This window comes from Medicago sativa, chromosome 7, assembly GCF_051527215.1.
Source record: "Medicago sativa cultivar Bolivia chromosome 7, Bolivia_mono, whole genome shotgun sequence".
Lineage (NCBI taxonomy): Eukaryota > Viridiplantae > Streptophyta > Magnoliopsida > Fabales > Fabaceae > Medicago > Medicago sativa.
Genome location: NC_140755.1, coordinates 10,028,632 through 10,051,341, shown reverse-complemented (window position 1 = coordinate 10,051,341; position 22,710 = coordinate 10,028,632). Strand labels below are relative to the sequence as shown.

The 22,710-nt window shown below is 34.8% G+C and overlaps 1 protein-coding gene across 1 annotated transcript; it reads right to left on the bottom strand.

Annotated features, from left to right (window-relative positions):
• Window positions 1–20,908: 20,908 nt before the first annotated feature.
• Window positions 20,909–22,009, bottom strand: LOC146904108 (uncharacterized). Its single transcript, XM_085728231.1, has 4 exons — window positions 21,961–22,009; window positions 21,779–21,876; window positions 21,249–21,686; window positions 20,909–21,163 (listed from the first exon to the last, which is right to left on the bottom strand). The coding sequence occupies exons 1-4, from the start codon at window positions 22,007–22,009 to the stop codon at window positions 20,909–20,911; spliced, it is 840 nt and encodes a 279-aa protein (XP_085584357.1).
• Window positions 22,010–22,710: the final 701 nt, after the last annotated feature.

Below are 22,710 nucleotides of genomic sequence, written 5' to 3'. Positions count from 1 at the left end.
ACGTTGTGGATTAAGGAATTAAGCATACAACCAAAAAACTTAAAAAACTAAAAAAAATTATTAACAATGCACGCTTGTGTAATCATCTAATCGATATGAATACTTCAAAACACAGGATCAGGCATGTATCCATACATTAATACAATAAAATAGACATGGGGGCAAAGGGAGCTATTTAAACCTTTAGACAGATCCTTTTAAAAGAAAAAGAAAAAGAAAAAGGACAGATGTCTCACCTGTTACTTTGTTGAGCAGAGTTGATAATGTTGTGCTGAAAAAAACAATATAAAACAAGGAAACATTAGACGGTGTATGTATATGTAGATAAATGACTAAGACCCCGACTCACTGTTGGAATGGAAATATGGGTACAAGACACCTACCGGCTTGAGGTTCTGCAACGATTAAGGAAGACGATGATTCCTGTAGTTGATCAGCTTTGATAAGGATGTGCTGGGTGAACAAACGTAAGGTGCTTCTTAGAAGGGAGGAATGTGAAGCGTGTTGAGAAGGTGCTTCTATCTATTTTTTTAATTTTACTCCCTCCGTTTCAAAATGAATGTCGTTTTAGGTGTTTACACACATATTAAGAAATGCAATGATTAAGAGAAAGATAATGGTTATTTTACCAAATTATCCTTATTAACTATTGGTTAGTTTTAAAAGTAATACCTTGGAAGTAGTGTGCAGAGTATTAATTGGAGGGTATAATTGAAAAGAAAAAGTTATTATTGCATTGGAAACCGAAAGCGACATTCATTTTGAAACAATTTTTTTTGGCTAAAGCGACACTCATTTTGAAACGGAGGGAGTATCATTTTTGCTTGTGGTCTAAAATACTTAGAACCACTATACTTATGTTAAATGGTCGAACCAAATATTTTGGTAGATTTTTTTCATTCAAATTTGACGAAAAAATTTGGATTGGAGCGGATTATTTGATGCCAATATAAATGGTCCTTGAATTATATGCATATCCATCATAACGATCCTCAAATTAGTATAAAAACCATCAAATAGGTCCTTAAATTTTTACAACAGATATCACTGTGACCTTTGGTGTATATTTTTGCTAAATAAAGTAAAAAGTACAAGACAGACACTTTGATTATAAAAAAGCATACATTTGCATACCATCATAAGTCATATATTTGATGTTCATAAGTCATTACATAGCCAAAAAATGCAAATTACATATCCATCATGTCATCAAATCATTTGATGTTCTTAAGTGATTACATATCCAAAAAACCATCAAGTCAACAACTCCAAAAAGCAATAATTAAACCAGTCCAAAAACATAATTTAAACAAGCATCAATGCTTTGGAAATCCTGGAGTTGGGATAAACTCCATGTATTGGGATTGAGTAGAACCAGATGGCCCGTAAGTTGGGTTTGGAATTCTAATAATTCCAGGAGCAGTTGGATTCTGTGGAGCAGGACCCCTCAGTGGTGTTTGTTTATGCATGTCATTTGAAATCACTGGTCCTCGCATGCCATATCTCCTTGCACTCGTTCCCTGCAAATAAAATCAATCATATAAGCCCTTAAATTATAGAAAAATCCATCAAATTAGTCCTTAAATTATGACAATAAGTCTCAAATCGATCCTTATCATAGAGGGGTATAATTGGAAACACAGGAAAAATTACACTAAAAAGTTAAATCTCGAATTTTTACCATTTCCATCAATTTAGTCCTTGTACACGTGGCTGCCTTGTTGACACGTGTACAGGACAACACAACATGCAAGAGGACATGTCATCACCACTAACGGAGCAATTTGACGGAGGGAGCAATTTGATGGACGTTTGTAAAATTCAGGGACTAAATAGCTATTTCGAATAATCCAGGGACGAATTTGGCCGATTTGTCAAAATTCAAGGACGAAATTGAGGTATTAGTCATTTCTTGTAAGTATTAAATGTAAGAAAAGCAAACATTTGTGTAATTTTGATACAACCTATTGAGTATCATGCACATACTTAAACTTTGGTATGGGCCTTCTGATCTACGATCGACGGTTGAATCTGATTTATCCAGGTCAAAATGTAAAAAAAAAAAATGTACATCGATCGGAAGACCAAAGCGGATGTAGACCGACCGGCGGTATCGAACGCACTATGTTAGGCTGTTTAATACGACCTTACTGGGATAGGTAGGAAGCATGAGCTGGAATTTCGAAGAGCATAATCTTAGGTGTTAGTCGATCATGATTTGGCATGGCATCCCATTAGAAACCTAGTCAGCATGGTAGGATAGTTGTTAGAAGATCAAAACACAAGGTCAACATGGAAAGATGTACATCGATCGGAAGACCGAATCGGATCTAGACCGATCGACGATATCAAACGCACTGAGTTATGTTGTTTAATACTTTAAAAATAAATAAAAAAATGGTGTCGAATCTACATTATTTTTTTTTTTTGAATGGCAACATTATTATTTGTTATACATATTTGGTAGCTACAACAATCATATGATTTTATATAATTATATTTTTTAATAAAAAAAAAACTATTTTTACACACGTAATTGTTTATAACGAATTGATTGATTACAATCAACATCTTGTCTTCTTACTTAATAAAATTTGTCCAACTCTATATTGTATTTACCTTGTTTTGTAACAAAATTAACCTAATTTAGTTTGGTCAAATCATAGTTTTTAATTTTTGTAATTGTTTCACAATGATTTTGATGTTGTAAAATGCCAATATTTTTAATTTTTTATCAAGACAATATAAAAAGAATTGATGTAAAAACCATGGAGAAATTAGTATACTTCAAACGTTTATCAAATAGGAGTACTACAAAAACACACACGTGCTTCGTTGATTCAACCCACCTCACACGTGTGACATTGTTTTGTCGTAGAAATGCAAATAAGGGTCTCCAACTGGGGTCTGGTCAATATGTCGTCTAACTCATCACGTCCGTCCGATTAAAACCCAAAAGAAACCACAACATCGCAACACCGTCCATTTGGCATTTAATGACTTTCTGAAGAGATGCAACAGTGAACGACACCCTAAGACTAGACACATCAGTGTAGCCTACCTGCACACGGCGCTGCCATGCGAAATGTCTGCAGACTTGTCATTCAAACGTGTTTTCCATGTCAGCTCGTGCCCCATAATTGTAAACCGCATTGGAACTGTCGGATCTAACGATCGGACGAACAAGATTGCTTACAGGGGCATTAATCTCGGTTTATTGACAACCATTTGATAATTACGTTAACGGTCCAGATGCAAAGTGTCATTAAATTGTAAATTTTGATTATTAATTTGGTTTCCCTTAATTAAATCAATTTAGAACATTTACACGTTGCCTAATGCCTTCATTGCTTAGGTTGAAGCCTACGATGGAACGCGCATACGCAAATACGCTACATTCTGAAAAATTAGCAAACGATGCGGCAAAGAGACGTTAACAAAATTTTTAAACCAAAAAAATCATGCATTTGAAATACTTGTAGAAAACAAACATCAATTATTTCTCGTTAATATATTATTATAAATTTCACGATTTTTGAAAAAGTTATACATGTGATCAAAATTATAAAAATGTGAAGGTTATACATGGAATGTTGGTAGGTGATACGTATTTGATAAGATACGTCGTCGTTTTGAAGTACACGGGCTACAAACTGGTATATGTATCACCATTTTTTGGAAGAGTAATGATATTTTGACATCCATTTGGAATGGTCGCATAACAACTAAAACGAGTAGCACTTTGGTGCCATAGCTTTGGTGCCATTGGTGCCATAGCTTGCATCTCCACCACACACACACACATCACACACACATCCCCACACACATCCACACACATCAATGGCCAGGATTTCCCCAATGGCACCAATGGCACCAAAACTATGTCATGGAAGTATTTCCCAACTACAACATACAAGGAAATGTAAGTAATGACTAAAACGCAGAACAAAGAGAGAGAAAGAACTATAAAAATACGTATGGGATAACACGGGTAGTCGTAGTCGCAACCCGCCTCTTTTATGGTTTGGGTTTGATTAAGAGCACTATAAAAATTCAAATTCAATATTCAAGACAGAAAGAACTACTTTGGATTTATCGGACAACGAACATGGGATAACACGTCTTGACAACCACATTAATTCATAGGTCAAAACACTACTTGGGAAACGAATAATTTTACCTCGGTGGATATTCGTGTAGAAGACACGTCGAAGCTTCCATGTACAAATGTTAACGACTAATCCACAACACTGAACACTAATTACGACTAACACAAAGGATTAATATGAAAAGTGCTTAAAGTGCGCAACATTACATGGCAGGTGGCACATTGTACCTATGCCGACATTGCAATATTCCAATTTAACAAAAGGTCCACAAAACCTACTTGACCACGATGATGATAGTAGTACACTCACAACACAAAATGAACAATTATAACACCCTACTTACGACCTTAAATTCGATTACTCAGTCCTAGCCAAGGCGAATAATGCGCACGTAGAGGTTAGCTGGAGGATCGGCAACAAGAAACCTTAAAATGTCCCCCGGAATTAAGTCGTAGTCTCTTGCAAACGAGTACCATCCCTGGCATATGTACTTGTTCCACACATCCTCCCTACCGGTCCTGACATCACAATTGTATGCGTCATCGGTATCCAACACAACAAGTCGAATATGTATCTGGTGTTCCTCCAGACAGTTCTCAGCGATATGTCTCGGAATATGCTAAAAAAAAAAGTTCACACAATTTACGGTTTGTTATGACCATGCATGGAATAATGGTACTATGTTTTTTTGACAAGAATAATGATACTATGTTATCAAGTGAGAAGGAGTAGCTAAACAATGTAAATAATTAAGCTCTTACCAAAACGTTGTTTGCGGTAAAAGGTGTAACGACATGTCGCCATGCTCTATCAGGATCGTCGTGGTCGTCATCATCACTACTCACTTCATCATCACTCGCATCACCGCTACTTATATCATCACTACTCACTTCATCATCACTCGCATCACCGCTACTTACGTCAGTAATTACTCCATCATTTTGTTCATCAAATTCTCCGGCATTGTGTGCAGCATCGTCTTCGTACTCATCCGGATTATAATCAGCCAAAAAAATTGCAAAATCTGGGTCAGTGTTGCTGTAATGTGGAAATGGATATAATTATTGTTTGTGGCTTGTTATTAATCAACAATTACACTGTCTTACTTGCGTGCATAATCAGTTGTAAATACATTATTGCAACAACTGGCTCAATACCATCCGAATAAATTGTCACAACCAGAAGTAAACTTGGAGTACACCACTCAATCAACCAAAATTAGTGAGAACCATAATAATATGGTGTTGTTAAAACAAACCCGCATATTTGATACAATGTCTCCTAATTATTTATGTTGCCATGAAAATTCGTACAAAAAATTCGTCCAAAAAATCGTACAAAAATTATATCATACAAAAAACGGCGATTGCCATTTCTGGCAAAATCTATGTTAGATGACACATGCAGTGTGATGTCTTGGAATCTAAACATAAACTTAACTATTAAAAGGCTTAGGATTGTTTATGGAAATGTTTTTTGGTGGGACAATGTGCAACCTTAAATACAGCCTTAACCCAGTAAACAGACAAAAGTGATAAAGATGGAAAAAAAAGTACACACAAACGAGCGCACAAATTGGGGATAACGCTTGCATCGGATCAAAACTAATGACACACGAATGAAGAATATACGTACATATGTTGACGAGTTATTGACTTACTCTGACGACGAAGAAGACATGATCGAAGCTTCAACGTTTGTTCCCGCGAGAATACCGGCGATACCGGCGAGGCTCGGCAGTGGTGAAGACAAGGACGGATGGATTTTGGTGATAACTGTTGGCCACGAGGTATATGCGTGGACCACAAACAAATTTGGGTCACTGGTATAAACAATGGGCCCTATTGATAAAGTTGGATCTTTGCTCTTCACCGACGACCACATTTCGCTGCACCCTGCAGCCATGCCCAAAATGCCCCGCGCTAGTTAACTTGAGCAAGTGTAAATTAATGCGCAAATTAAGTTACGTGGCGCAAGTTAAATGCCGCTGGTCTACTTTTTTTTAATTTATTTACTATTTTCAAATTATGTTATTAACTTTATTCTAAATTATTTTATTTGTATTAATCTAAATTATTTTCTTAACTTTGTGCTAAATTATTTTCTTAACTTTATTATAAATTATTTTGTTTGCATTAATCTAAATTATTGATTCCATATTATTCTTTAAATAAGTAAAAGTAAATACAACATTAAAAACTAAAAGCAAATATAAAATAAATGAACAAAATTGAGGCATATAATAATATCTCATTTTATTAATAATTCATACATTACAATAATTCATACAATAATTTTGAACTTATTCACTAAATTACTTATTTTCTCCTTGGCATAAAAAGTAATCAATCTTCGTGGGGTAAAATAGTGTGCAGCCTTTTTTGAAGGATACTATATCTCTTATTATTATAGCTCTCTTGCACATGCTTCATGCCTATTTCATTACTCCAATTAACTCAGCATAGTTTATCTTTGTGGCATATTAGGAAAAAGTATCATGCGAAGCTTTCACACATATATACCGTAAAAGTTCAAATTTCAAGCATATGAGCTGAAAAATTGTATACTGATTCATTATGCGTTAGAGATTTTGAGAAAGATTGCAACCAACTTGTTGTTAAATATGAATTGGAAGAAAAAAAATCAATGGCTTCAAGGTTTGTATTATATTACAGAGTCGTGGATTTCTATTTATAATATGTAGACCTTTTTTGCTGGGATAAACAAGGAATTTTTCTTTGGGTAAAAAAACAAAGGATTTAGAATTAGAGAATTTTCGTTTAAATCCTTAATATGTTATTTGATCAAACATGTGAGGACTTAATGAATTGATGGCCGTTAGATTAAAACTATATTAATGGATAGGATTTGGTGTCAAATTTAATTTGACACCTTGGTGTCATTTGATCATGTTGGAACATTAGTGTTGTGTTGGAAAATAAATTGGAAGATTAAGCACCAAGTAATCACACTTTGATCTAATGTTGTGTGAATTGAAAAAAATACAGTGTGGGGGTCCCACATAAAATAAAACACACACATTAGTAGTGTTTAAATTGCGGTATTTAATTTTAAATACTTAATAATAATAAAAATAATAGTAATTATTATTTTTATTCAAGAATATCACTTCCCATAAATTTAGCTTATGGTGGTTGTGATAAGAATAAGAATTTAATTGAATTTCTTATATCTCCTTCATTCAAATCTAATAGTTTGTTTCATCCACTTTTGTGGATTTGTTTCTTTTGATCCTATCCACAAGTGTTGTTAAACTGATTAATGGACAACCTTTATTTTAACTTTATCCATTAAGAGTAACTGTTGTCGCAATTTGTGCTAAAACAGTTACAGAATCTCTATATAAATAGGGGACTCCACTCAGTTCAAAAAACACCCCAAATCGCACAGTTGATGCTTCCTGTGCGGTTTCTCTCTTCTCCCTCCGACTTGTGTTAACGAGTTTCTTCTGCTTCTACTCCTTTCTGTCCCTTCGGTATTAAGAGTGTTCTTAAGACCATAGTCCCTTTTCGGTTTAATGTCCCTTCGGAAGTAAGAGTGGTCTTAAGTTCATAGTCCCTTCGATAATCTAAGTCCCTTTGGAATAAAGAGTACTATTAAGATCATAGTCCCTTTCGTAATAATAATGTTCCGTCGGAATTATGAATGATCTTAACAGTATATAGATTATTTAAATATTTTTTCTATTTGAGGATAAATGGTGGTATCATCGTATTTGAGTGGTCGTAGTACCATATTGAAAGTTTGGAGAACTTAAAGTTTAGAATGGTGGAAACACCATATTTGAGTGGTCTTAACACCGTATAGAATGGTAATAATACCATATTAAAGCGGTTTCAGTATTAAAGAGTGGTCTTAGTACCATATTTGAAGGTGTAATTCTCGAACGATTAACTACAGTGCAGTAGTTAATCGATTTGTAGCTGGGCTTGTTTTATCCTGGAGGCGGCGTGGTTGATAGTCTATCTTGCACAATTTTGGGTAGTGCCACGAAACTTCTTAAACAGAGCGACCTGGTCGTGACTCAACCTAGTAACAACTTCGATAGATAATAAAATTTGGAAATTCAAATACAACAGTTTGGAAATCCAAAAAACAACAGATCCTACCCCACACACACACATATATATATATATATATATATATATATATATATATATATATATATATATATATATATATATATATATATATATATGAGAAATGCTAGCAACACTCTCTTTTGAACACTCTCTCTAGTACTCACTCTTTTATTGGGTGAAATCAATGTGGGGCCTACACTTTGGAAATGGAACCCACATAAAGTGGTGGGACATACTCCCTCTGGTCACATTTATAAGCAAAAATCAACTTTTTAGATTCATTGAATAATTATTGTATCTAGTCACATTTATAGACAATGTACATTAGTCATTCAATGAACCTAAAAAGTTACTTTTTGCTTATATATGTGACCAGAGGGAGTACATTGATTTCACCCAATAAAAGAGTGAGTGCTAGAGCGAGTGCTCAAAAGAGAGTGTTGCTAGCATTCCTCATATATATATACATATAATTTAATGTGTTTATCTTTTGGCTTTAAAAAAAAAAATTAATGTGTTTTTCTCCTTGTAATTTATGCAGCTTTCCAACTATCTACACCATTAAATGAATGAACCTAAAATGTAGTTTTTTGCTTATATTAATGACCGGAGGGTGTATTACACAATGAGAGAGGAAAATAAGAAAGAAAGCAATTAAATACATATCCTTTATATTAATGATGATGCAGTATTATATTTATTTGTTAATAGTTATTTTTATTTCCTCCAATGAGCACGTTTTGGGCAACTGTGTCCTGCCTATAAGCTTTTGCAGCATATAAACGGGAAATCCTTTCATATTCATTTTGCCCACTTTTCTCACACATACAACCCACACAAACAAGCAAGGGTCTGATAAGACACTACCTCCGCCTACACTACTTCCGCCTACTTTCCTCCATTTCTCTGCAGCACAAGAATCTGTCATGGCCGCGCTTACATTCAGGAAGTTCTTCACAACAATCGATCCAGACAAGGTAAGTGTGTCTTAATATTCACTAACTTTTGTTACTAAACTTTGAGTGTGGAGTAGATTTTTTAATCAAAAGTATGTTGATTGATTATTTTCCTGTCTCCCTTTTGGTATCCGGTAGATTTTGCATGGCTTCATTTGTTGTTACATGTTTAAGGATTTTGACTATGTTTGCCTTCTTGTTGGTTGGATGATGATGAATCTGTAAGTATAATTTATTTCCACTATTATGCACACACAAGAAACCGTATCTAAGATTTTGTGTACTCTGATTGTTAGATTGATAATTCCTGTTTGTTGTCACTCTGTAATGTTAGTTTGATATTTTCCTTGTCACTCTGCAATATATTTTGACCATGTTTGCCTTGTTGTTGGTTGGATGATGATGAATTGATAACTGTATTTTTTTCAACTATTATGCACACAAAAAAACCGTATCTACGATAATGTGTACTCTGATTGTTACTTTGATATTCCCAGTTTTTTGTCACTCTGTAATGTTAGTTTGAAATTTCCAGTTTGATGTCACTCTGTAAATCACATCGTCGTCAAATGACATCTCAATAAACATCAGTTGTATCTTAAGTAAATTATTTAAAAAAGAACACAGGTTTGTTATTTTCATGAGATATAGTATCTTTCAAATCATTTGTTGTAAAATGACTAATGAAGTTGTCACTTGTAATGTAGGATGAGGCTGATATTCCATCATACTTCAACAACCACTTTGGTGATGAACTACGACACAGAGTCTGGTTAGAAGACACAAGAGGTTCGAGGTTTGGTGTTTTCATAGGAAGTGAGGGGACGCGGACCTTTTTCTATAGGCTAAGGAGTTTGCTGGAGCACTTCCACCAGCCGTTAGGTCTCATACTGCGTCTAAGTTACAACGGACAGGGGCTGTTCTACATGGGTGCGCTTACACTCGACATGACCGAGCTAACGGTTCGTGAGAGGCGTACTTATGAACACCCTCCTTTCCTGATTGCTGCCGAGATACTGGATCCCTTGGAGGAGTATGAATTATACAATACCTCGTCATCCGATGAAGACAACGACGACGATGATTCCATCGATCTTGGCATTGATGTTGATGTTCCTCCTGCACCTCCTTCAACTCCTGTGGCAGAACCGGATCCAGCGGATGTTGATGTTGCACCCAATTCTCCTCCTCATCCCGAAGTTCATGATGCCAATCAACAACCACACAATGCCGATGATGCCCAAAATCCGCCTCCACATAATTTCTTTGATTTTGCTGCTGCCATGGATATCAACGATGAAGATGTGGAAGATGGAGCACAAAATCCTCCGCATAACTTCTTTGATGCTGCTGCTGTTGCCATGGGTAACAATGGTGAAAACATGGGTGCAGGTGGGAATGTGGCTAATAATGGGAGAGTGGAGAGCTGTGTTGTCAGACTTGCAGAATACATGGTGAAGACTAGCAATCTGGTAGGTGAATTGCATAACTGCTAATGCATAATGTAATTACTGTTATATAGTTTTTGGTAGATATGTCTAACGCCTGTTTTAAATTGTTATCATTTGCATGCAGTACCTACCAAGAAGATTTGTTGCACGAGTGTTTGGGAATGCAACACCGCCCACCATCCTACTTACAGATGCCATGGGCTTTGACTTTCCGTGCAGGATCAAGTGGAAGGACAGAGGCCATCTTCCTCCAGCGGCATTTCTCAGGGGCGGGTGGAAGAGATTTGTTACGGAGAACCGGCTGGCAGTTGGGAAAAGTGTTAGGTTGTCTGTCAACTTAGACAACCCATATGTTATGTATGCTAGGGAAGCTCGGATGGAGATTTGAAGATGATGGCTGTTTCCTTTTTTATATTAGTTATGTTTCTTGTCATGCAAAACAGTGTGTCCTTTGATGTTACGTCGAATAGGCATGGTTAGTGCTCCACATTTGTCCTATTTGCGAACACGTGGTTTTTGATTCGATGTGTTGATTTCGTTGTTAGAATTGGAGTTTTTTTTGTTTTCTTTGTTTTATGTTCACGTGTATAAAACGGTTGTTGCGTTTCTTCGTAACTTATAGTTTTATTGTTTTTTAGGTTTTGGTGGTCAGTTTTTATTTTATTTTTTTTATTTTTTATTTTTAACAAGTCATTGTTGTTTTTTACAAGGCATCTCTTTGTTTGCAACGGTTGCCACTGTTGTAACGGGAATGTGTGTTTGGATTTTCCATTTATTTTGTTGAAAATGTGCTTCGTCTCCAACCGTTGCAATTTATCAAGCCTGGCCATGTCTCTATAAATGTGAATTCTTTTAAGCTTTGTGCCTGTATTTCATTGCATTTTGTCTTTTTTTGTGTTTTTAAGGAAGGGGAATAAACAATGAATTCCGCCACTAATTTTGCTGAAAATTTATCTCATTCTTCTGTTGTTTCGAGAAGCCGAGATCAGTATAGATGTGATATTGGGAGATTATTTTCGCAGATGAGAGAGATATTGAGTAATGATTTTGATGTTATTACGGAAGATGATTCTATCATTATGAATTTGATTCGATTGATAAATCGTCTTGGTGATTTCAAAGATTATCTTACGGATGTTCAGATGGGTTTCTCGCTTGCTATTATGTTTTTTGCTGATTTGTTTTGTGCAAGATCGCGTGAAGTGGAGATTGCTTTTGCAGCTTTCAATTCAATTCGGAAAGAGTATGTCATTCAATTGACAGTGTTCTCAGAGATTTGTTCTCGACAGATTGTGCAATGTCTGAAGTAGAGTATGAAAAAAAAAGAAAATTAAGGAAGAGATCGTGAGTGTCAGGAATTCTTATTTTAAGGTTGTTGCTGCATTTGATGCAAGTCTTGATATTATGAAGAGTATATATTGAATCAAAGTTAAAAGAGTCAGAGACCAAATATGAAGATTCTCTCAGTGCGAAAGCTAACTTGATTAACGGTTGGAATCGCGTGAAGATTTTCACCCACGTGTCCTATAGTTGGCAATAGTTATGTCGTCTATGATTATTTTATTTTAGGGGAATTAGTCACTTTAGTCCCTGAATCGGAAGGGATCCGTCACTTTAGTCCCTGAATGCAGATAAATTGCAAAATAGTCCCTGAATGTAGACTTTGTTAGTCAATTTAGTCCCTGAATGCAAACTTCGTTAGTCAATTTAGTCCTTGAATGTAGACTCCGTTCAGGGGCGGAGCTAGGAATTACACGGCGGGGGGGCCAAGTCTAAAAATTGTAAGAGTATACACAATTTTTTTTATAAGATTGCTAAATAAAAATAATTATATCAAAAACCACCTGACATATATGTTTGAATTTTGAGAAATGCATAACAAAAGTGGATGTGCTCCCCTGCCTTGTTTATAATAAACGAAACTTAATACCTAATTAATACAAAACAAGTGAAATATGTGGAAACCAATCAACATGTAGTCTCTACTTTACATCACCAAGCATTCTGTAAAAAAAAATGGAAATCTTGGGGGGGACCACGGCCACCACTGGCCCCTGTGGTAGCTCCGCCCCTGACTCCGTTAGTCACTTTAGTCCCTGAAATTGACCATGCAGTGACTGTTTTGCAATTTCTCTTCATTCAGGGACTAAAGTGACGAATCCTCTCCCATTTAGGGACTAAAGTGACTAATTCTCCTTTATTTTATTGTCATTGTTAACATTGGGTTGTTCATCAATTTTTATTTATTTACTGTGAGATATATCTCATGATTTATGTAACCAATGTATGGAAAGATTTATGAATGTATAAAAAAAAATAGTTATTTATTGTGGGGTATGTCATGAGTTATGTAATCAATTCATGGAAAAATTTGTGAATGTATAAAAAAAAAATATTTATTTATCGTGGCCTTTATCTCATGAGTAATGTAATCAATGTATGAAAAGGATTTGTGAATGTATAAAAAAAAATATTTATTTATCGTGGGGTATATCTCATGAGTAATGTAATCAATGTATGAAACGAATTTGTGAATGTATAAAAAAAAATTAATTATTTATTGTAGGGTACATCTCATGATTAATGTTATCAATGTATGGAAAGATTTGTGAAAGTATAAAAAATGCTATTGATTTGTTATGCTTATTGTTAGAAAGTTTACATAGATCTTTATAAATTTAATTAAATATCGGTATAACCATTTATAGAGATAGGGAAAGAGGGAGACAGGTTGAAAGAGAGGGGAATCAAATACGTGTAATTGTATTGGTTTCTTCTACAACGTTAAATTAGTGTAATATGGTCGTCTTTCTAAGTTATTTTGAAAACTTTTCTGTACCGAGATATACCGTTGGTGATTTGATTTTTTTCTTCTTCAATATTATCAATTATTTTATAAAAAGGTTAATGGTTTATTTGAGATTAGAATTTAATAATTATTATGTACATGGGGTGCGGAATCAGAATTTGAAGTTTTTATTTTATTGTGGCAAATTTGGTTGTTTTTGTGTTGGAGTGTTTATGCATTGTAGTGATAATACGAAGATGCATCATGCATTCATGTATGAATTAAATTGTATATTTTTATGTTGGTGTTGTTTGTTTATTTTGAAACCAGCCAACAAATATCTTTTGGTGTTTTATGATCGTGTATGTTCAGGAGTTGCTGTGTTGGTTCATATGGAATTTGGCTAGCACCTTTTCATTGTTTTCATGGGTTGCAATGATTGGTAAACAGTTGCAACCTTTCCAGCCGTTGGAAGCTTTTGGTTCTAAAGCCTATAAAATTTGAAAGTTGCTCTAATCTTTGAGGAATCTTTTACATCCAATTCCGTTTAATTGCATTATTGTACTTATAGAAGATAAATAAGACAATGAATTACGGTTTTAATCATGAAGAAGGTTTGTGTGAATCATCTGTTCTTTCTAACGTTGAAGACAATCGTAGGTGTGATGTTGTGTGTTTCTTTGCTCAGATTAGGTAAATATTGACTATGGATTTTGATGTTATGTCATCAGATGAATCGAATATTTTGGATCTAATTCGATTGTTAGACGGTGTGGGTGAATTTGAGTATTGTCTAACTAATGTTGAAATCGGTTTCTACCTTGCTGTTATGTTTTATGTTGATTTGTTCCGCGTTAATATACGTAGGGTGGAGTCTGATCTTATAGATCTTAATGTTACTCAGCAGGAGTACGATGTTGTGTTCGATGAATTTAATATTAAGGAAAATGAACGTATTTTAATGTACGATACTATGACCAACTTAATGATTGTGTTGTACTCTGTTAATCGAAAAATTAATGATTTTGGCGAAGTATCTCAGTCGGTGTACGATGAAAGGGAGAAGATTCTCAGTGATTATGACAAGTTAAATGACTCTCATCGTAATTTGTGTGCTGCAATCGATGCATGTTATAATACAAGGGTAGATGTTGAATTAAAGTTGGAGAGGGCGCTATTGAAGTATGAGAGTTCTTTGCTACTGAAGAAAGAATTGGTTCTTGGATGGACACCGTTGAAGTATCTTAATTAAGTGTTATTTAATTTTCTTTTGTTGTTGTTGATGTTGTTTAAGGATTTTGATATGAATATATGAGATTTTAGATAAAATATTATTTATGATTTTTGTGTTTTTTTTTTAAAGATGATTTCTGTGTTGTTGTAGTGTGAGATTGTGTATTGGTAGTAATAATTATTTATAGAGTAATTAGCCAAATACCCCCCCGAAATTGCAAGGCGCGTCAATTACCCCCCTGCAGTTAACGAAATATCAATTACCCCCCCGAAATTGATAAACGTTAGTCAATTACCCCCCTCCGTTAATTTCCTCCATCCAACATGCTGATGTGGCAGTTAACTGCCCACGTGGCACTGCCACATGGTCAGAAAAGGCATGCCACGTCAGAGGGGGGTAATTGACTATATTTTTGAAATTTTTTTTGAATTTTTTTTTTTTTGAAAAAAAAAAAAAATTTGAACAAAAATATGATTTTTCCTTGCAAATTTATGATAATTGATCACCACTATGAATCTTATTCCTTCTATATGCTAATTTATATGACTAATATATGTCACTGTCATTATTATCACTACTATATAATGTGCTTATACAGAGATAATTCTGTCATATAGTTCTGTCATATAGATGTTCTATGCTTATACTGTCATTATAGGTAGCATACTTAAATGATGATTTCACAGAGATAATTCTGTCATATAGTAGCATACCTTAGTCATAGATTATAAACTTAGACACTCATGCACCTAGACACTGCAGGCACCCAGACACTGCAGGCCGCAGAAACACGCCACCAACCACAAACAGAACTAGCATAACAGGTTCTGTCAAAACATAAGCCCAAATAATTCAAATACAGGGGGGTTTTTGACCATTATTGATAAACTACAGGGGGGTTTTTGACACGAACTTGTTGGAACAATAACAACACAAACAACTTAGAACAATAGCAGCACAAACAGCTTAGCATAATTGCCTCTTACATTTGTTTCCAATACACATAAGAAAATACTTAGAACAACAATACATATTTCATATAACTATTGTGAACCAAGAATTTTAATCAAAATCATATAACTATTGTGAACCAAGAATTTTAATCAAAACTACCAACATACACAACAATACTATCATGTACTTCAATAAAAATCAACATGCAAAGCTTCCATTATCATTTTCATCATTATTAAGCCCTAAAGCAAGCTTCAATTCCCCCTCTTCTGTCCAAATCGAAACACACCATCAACTTCACATTATATAGTAGTGATAATAATGACAGTGACATATATTAGTCATATAAATTAGCATATAGAAGGAATAAGATTCATAGTGGTGATCAATTATCATAAATTTGCAAGGAAAAATCATATTTTGTTCAAAAAAAAAAAAAAATTCAAAAAAAAAAAAAATTCAAAAAAAATTTAAAAAATATAGTCAATTACCCCCCTCTGACGTGGCATGCCTTTTCTGACCATGTGGCAGTGCCACGTGGGCAGTTAACTGCCACATCAGCATGTTGGATGGAGGAAATTAACGGAGGGGGGTAATTGACTAACGTTTATCAATTTCGGGGGGTAATTGATATTTCGTTAACTGCAGGGGGTAATTGACGCGCCTTGCAATTTCGGGGGGGTATTTGGCTAATTACTCATTATTTATACCAATACACAATCTGCAGGGGCATGCATGTGGGTCTTGACATCAATTTACAATACACGTGTGTTCCAAAATATTAGGTTCTCCTCATATATAGAGTACATGAGTACCGCCCCAATATTCAATAAAACCAAAAACATGCATGTAATGAGTGATGACACCCTATGGCTAGGCTATATCAATCACAGTCAGGCCTATAGCCCTAGTCCACCTGCACACGCCGCTTTGATGGGATTTATGTGCAGAAACATCATTGCAACGCGTTTTCCATGTCAGGTTGTGGTGGACCATAATTCAAAACCGCCCCAAAACCGTTGATCTATGATGGACGACCAAGATTGCTTACATTGACATCAAACGGTCCAGATGTTTCGGTTATATCATCCAGTATCATTATATATAAAATTAAACAAGTACAAGAAATGATACAAGAGTCAAGAAATGCCGATACAATTTTTGGTTATATCTTTTGGTGTATTGAATTTGAATAAGTATGGATAACTATTGTAATTGTCTAGTTGCATTTTTGACTCAATAATTGAGTCAAAAATGATACAAGAAATGCCCATACAATTTTTGTTGTGTATTTTTATCTTTTTAATTATTTTTTTGAGAGAGTTTTGATTTATTTTTTGTAATTGAAAATGTTAATGATTGTCTAAAAAAACCAACTCAGGAAATTGTAACAATATTTCTTAAGGTAAATTTGTATCAGTACTTAATAAATAAACTAAATAAGATGATTTTTGATATATATTCTAAAAATAAAACCAACAAGACAATATGAGATATTAAATTCATAGAGATACATACATGATTCCACCATACAGCAAACCAGATACATTGACTCACTACAGATGCATTAGAAAACACAACCCTCACGCTAACTTAGTCACAACTAGCATAAAGATGATAAACATCATAATTGTCATTGCAGTGAACATCACCATAAAAAGCCTTAGACTACCTTTCATTTCCCCTGCAAGGAATGAAGCCCGGCTCACCTCCCTCTCGACAAGAAGGAGTCTAGACTCAATGGTCTTCATAGCATCTGAAACACTTGCAGTATCCTCAACCTCGTCAACCTCGGCAACATTTGTAGTATTGGTTCCGTTTCTGCCAGGGCAAGGACAGTTTAAAGGGTGTGCCCAATCAACAAACCCACACTTACTACTGCATCCATAAAACAGTTTGTTGGGATTCCGGCCTGTGGTGGAAATTTTCACATCTGCAGGGGCGCCACACCTGCACCTCATCCTTAAGTATCTGAAAACACATGCATGACCATGGTTTGCGCTGCTGAAACTTGAAGATGCCATTATCTCCTACAAGGTGTTGTATGCGAAGTTGTATTAGGGTGGGCTGGGTTATTGTGTGATGAGTGGAAACGATGAAGATTATATAGAGAATTTGGAACATGTGCTTTAAGATTTAAATTCAAATGGTTCACTTGTTGGGCGCCCAAATAGCAAGCACGCGTGTCAACCAAGCCAAAGCCAACACAGTAGTATTAATGATGGACTGGACTCTGTGCACGCACAAAATGACAAATTAATTTTGACTATTGGTTGTATCATTAATAAAGGGTTTAAATTTTAAATACCAAAAATTAAATATTGTTTTTTTTGAGAGAAACAATTAAATATTGTTAGTCACCAAAACGAAAATTAAATTCGTTATTGTATGCGTACTTAGTTTTGAAATCATTACCGTTTTTTTTATTCTTCTTGCTTCTTGCTCTCTTTAAATCGAATTACTTATACATATATGACTGATGGAACCAATGTTAAAGAAATCAATTACTCGTATCGGAAACGTATCCATTTACAGACGCTCCACGGATACGCACACACAAAGTATCATAAATTATCATAAATTTTTTTAGTATTTAAAAAATAAATATTATCATATCCTTATATGATACTCCACAGATACACAATGACACGTCTAAGCTAACTCACAATTACGTATAATAGAAAAATATGATGAGTAAAGTGTGAGACAATGTCGTAGAAATATAATTGACATGTATGTGATTCAACATTGGATATGCATCGGTAGAATTGTTTCTCGATCAACCGATTAAAATTATATATACTTCTTGCAGATAAAGGAAACGAGATGCATGTAGTTCAATTAATCAACATCACATAAGATTCGTGTTAAATTCTTTTAATAATGCTTCTCGCGATATCTCAACATAGGGAGAGATAAATAAGGTTTATAGAAAACATTTACATATAGAGAAATGATATTTTGACAACCACTTTTTGACAACTTTTGGACAACTTTCTCTCTCATACTCACATGATGTTGTTATCTTCTCTCTTCCTTTTTCTCTCTCCATTGTTTTTGACCAATAAAAAATGAGAAAAACAAGGCTATCAACAAAGTTGTCACCAAATGGATGTCAAAATATCATTACTCTTACATATAATTATATTGATCTACTCTATTGTGTTTAATTTTTTATTAGTGATATATGTACAACCATTTTGAACAACTTTAATGACAACTTTCATTTTCTCTGTTTTCATTGGTCGAAAACAATGGAGAGAGAAAAATGAAGAGAGAGAATAAGATAGAGAAATGATATATTTTGACAACCACTTTTTGACAACTTTTGGACAACTTTCTCTCTCATACTCACATGATGTTGTTATCCTCTCTCTTCCTTTTTATCACTTCATTGTTTTTGACCAATAAGAAGTGAGAAAAACAAGGTTGTCAACAAAGTTGTCATCAAATGGATGTCAAAATATCATTGCTAAATAAGATAATGTGAGTATGAGAGACAAAGTTGTCAAAAAGTTGGTAAAAAATGGATGCACAAATATCATTTCTCTTAATTTTTTTGGACTTTTATAATAGGAGTAATGATATTTTGACATCCATTTGATGACAACTTTGTTGACAACCTTGTTTTTCTCACTTCTTATTGGTCAAAAACAATGGAGAGAGAAAAAGGAAGAGAGAGGATAACAACATCATGTGAGTATGAGAGAGAAAGTTGTCCGAAAATTGTCAAAAAGTGGTTGTCAAAATATCATTTCTCTTACAAAAAATCTGGCCAGAGAAACCAAGCCAGCAATATGCATAATGCATTCATTGATACAAATGATTGTCATGTCATTCACGTAGTTCAAGTGCACTAAAAAGCAATAATTGTACACAAAAAAGCAATAATTGTACACAAAAGAGATCGATCCCAATTTCCCAACAACCTCAACACACACATGAGCTGCTTTACCTCTCCAACCCATTGGAAATTTGCAAAAGTTAGGAAAAAATCGATATATATATATACACCAAATATTATTTGGCTCAGCAAATATTATTTTTTTAGCTAAGATGTGTAATCACCAATTAATTTTTCACCGCAACTGTGTAAAATATTGACTCTTAAAAAAATCTCGGATATAACAGACTTATCTTATACCATATCTGGTTATGTGTATGACAATCAATTCACTTCTTTGCTAATGTGTATGATAATCATTTCAGTTCTTTGAAAAACATGCGTATGCGTTATTTTTTAACACGTTTTTTTATTTTAATAAATAATGTGCCACATAAGTAGAGCACTCTGATGGCATATTATATATTGATAGCAATATAATAAACCACCATGTCATGACCACTATTAGGGGCGGATCTCTTTGGAGACCCCAGATGCCACTACCCCCCATAATTTATATAAATATCATATTAGGCAATTTAAGACAAGGAACATGTTGTGCTGCAGTGGTTCTGCGTTTTTCTACTCCACTATATGTATATGGTATGGTGTCTGTATGGTGTCTCAAGTTCGATCCCTCTGGCACCCTCCTTTTTTTAACTCGCACCCTCCTCGATCCCTCTGGCACCCTCCTTTTTAATAATTCTTAGCGAAATTTTTATATTTTTTTCAAAAAAAAAATGGTCCTAGTGAGATAAATTTTGATATTTTTTTTTTTTTAAAAAAAGGTCCTAGTGAGTAGTGAGATTTGAACCAAACCAACAACCTCAACTTCATTGTCACAATAGAACAATTATACCACTACACCAGTTTCCTGTATTGAATACTTTTGAAAACCGTTAAATATATATTCCATAAATATTTGGCACACCCAATTTTATTTTTTGTTCACAAGATCCGCCACTGGTCCACTATAACATCGAAAGCAATTCATTTAGGTTGAAGGAACTATCATTTCATAATATATATGGTAATCATTGTAGCGCTTAATTGTAGTCCAACATTGATCGTTTCAAAAAAAAAAAAAGTCCAACATTGATAATGTTAACCGTAAATGACCATTGTAAATTCTTAGGTTTGCATTAAACTACTCTAACAGACATAAAGTTAATGATTAAGACATAAAGTATAGGTAAAAACCCAACACTTGATAAACGCAAAACGATATTCTTCGTCCTTTGTTCACAACATCATTGCATAATGCACAACCGAATTGCTTTTAAGAGTTGAACTGGAACCAACATTGGCTTGATTCAACGACAAAGATAACGACATAAACATATAACTGCCCAAAATACCAAAAGCCAGAGACACTGAAACAAAAAAGTAGCAACAAAATGTAACTTCATCGAACTTGTGCTTAATAAGACTCATAGACGTTGGACACTCAAGTAAACAGTGGAGTTGTTCCCAGCCAATGGAGCACCTATCTTCAAATATGCACCCCTCTCAAGCCTGCGTGCATCGACCATTCTCTTCCATTGTCCGCCTATCATGCAATGACTTTGGGTCAGGGTTCCAACCACAACAATGCAGCCCCATTTGTTTCCATTATCATCTATCAGCGTCAACGCCGTTGCCTTCTTGTCCAAACAAAGCTCAGTAAAGTTAGATGTTGGCAATTTCTGCAACAATGACAACATATTCATTTAGAAGCATGTTTGTATTATTATGTGTTAGCCATTACAGTTCGAACACATTTCAACATACCAAATAACCTGAAGTGATGTCAGAGGCGGTCAGGTGCTTAACATATGAAATAGTGAAGTTGTTCAAATCATGACGATATGACAACTCGATAATGGAATTAGGAAAAGCCTGAAGGAAATTATGAGTGTTGACATCTCTTTCTATGACAAACTTCATTGGTGGATCAAACACGGGGAAAAAAATCTTCCTATTGATTCTAGATTTCAACTTCTTTAGCACAAATCGCCCAAATCCCACAAAAACCAACTTCAGCCATGCACCAAGGGTTATGTCATAGAAATCACGAAGAGCAGCAAAACCTTTCGTCAGAAATATAAAACCACTATGTCTCTCTACCTTGATCTCAAACTCATTGTTGTTGCGATCAATCACCGTAACAAAGCGACCAATTTGATCACCAAAGTCGGAACCAAAACAGCTAGGCATCATAACAGCACCCTGCATAGATTGAAACCCCAAAAATCAAATACAACGGCAAAACAACAGACAGAAAGGGATATGTTTGATTGGAAGAAAAAACTCATACTAACACAGTCAACTTCATACTCGACCGCATATGTCCTGTACTTCCGACGTAGTGAGTTAATGATTCTGTCAATCTCATTTTCAGGATTTGGATGCAAAGGTTCTGTGAAAAACAAATCAGAAAACGTGTGGTCATTATCGGACGCATGGAACAACAATCAAACAAATGAGCATAACATATTGTTACCTGTCAAACAATGGTAGGAAAGCAGAGCTTCAGCACCGCGATCACCCATGGTTGCAATGATTTACAACAAAGCAAAATACGGAGTTTGAAGAGATGTATCAAAAAAATCGGACGGCATGCACGCTTATATACTCACGGTTAACATGTAACATCTGGAGAAGAACAGAGCAGGCATGGTTAAGTTAAAAGTCGCCGTTGATTATTACATATAACATGAGTACTACATCAAACATAAATGTACTAAAACAGACATTATACACAAGCGACAATGTCAATGTACTTGTGGTTGCAACTTGCAACATCATGGCAAAGTGTAACAACTACATTGAATCTTTTAAGAACCAACAATACAGAGAGCGTGGCGTACTTTAAAAGGGCATTTTGACTTGAATGAAAAGGAACTCTTCATCAAAGATCTTCATTAAAAAGTGATCAATTTCGCAAAGCATGCGAATCATTCAAGGAATTTGTATATCACATTCTTATTTAATCTATGAGCCTAGGAACCCGGACAACGAAATGGGGGTTTGTAGACCATGGTTTCAACTAACAGATGTTGGTGTCTAGACATTTAATCTATTTTCAATATACAATAAACAGATCTAGCAACAACACATGCAACAAAGTCTATATAGGTACCGTCTTACAAAGATTCTTGGCGTGGTGATCATGACTTCATTCGGATTTTAGATGTTGTTGTGGACTTGTGGTCGCCCTTGTTCTGGTTTGGCTTCTGAGAAGCAATTCTAG

Excerpts from the sequence above, each read along its gene's own strand:
- LOC146904108 (XM_085728231.1), bottom strand. The coding sequence starts at position 22,009 with ATGGGTGATCGCGGTGCTGAAGCTCTGCTTTCCTACCATTGTTTGACA. Across the intron at positions 21,687-21,778 it reads TCGAGTATGAAGTTGACTGT|GGTGCTGTTATGATGCCTAG; the intron begins GTTAGTATGAGT and ends CAATCTATGCAG. Across the intron at positions 21,164-21,248 it reads ACATCACTTCAGGTTATTTG|AAATTGCCAACATCTAACTT; the intron begins GTATGTTGAAAT and ends TCATTGTTGCAG.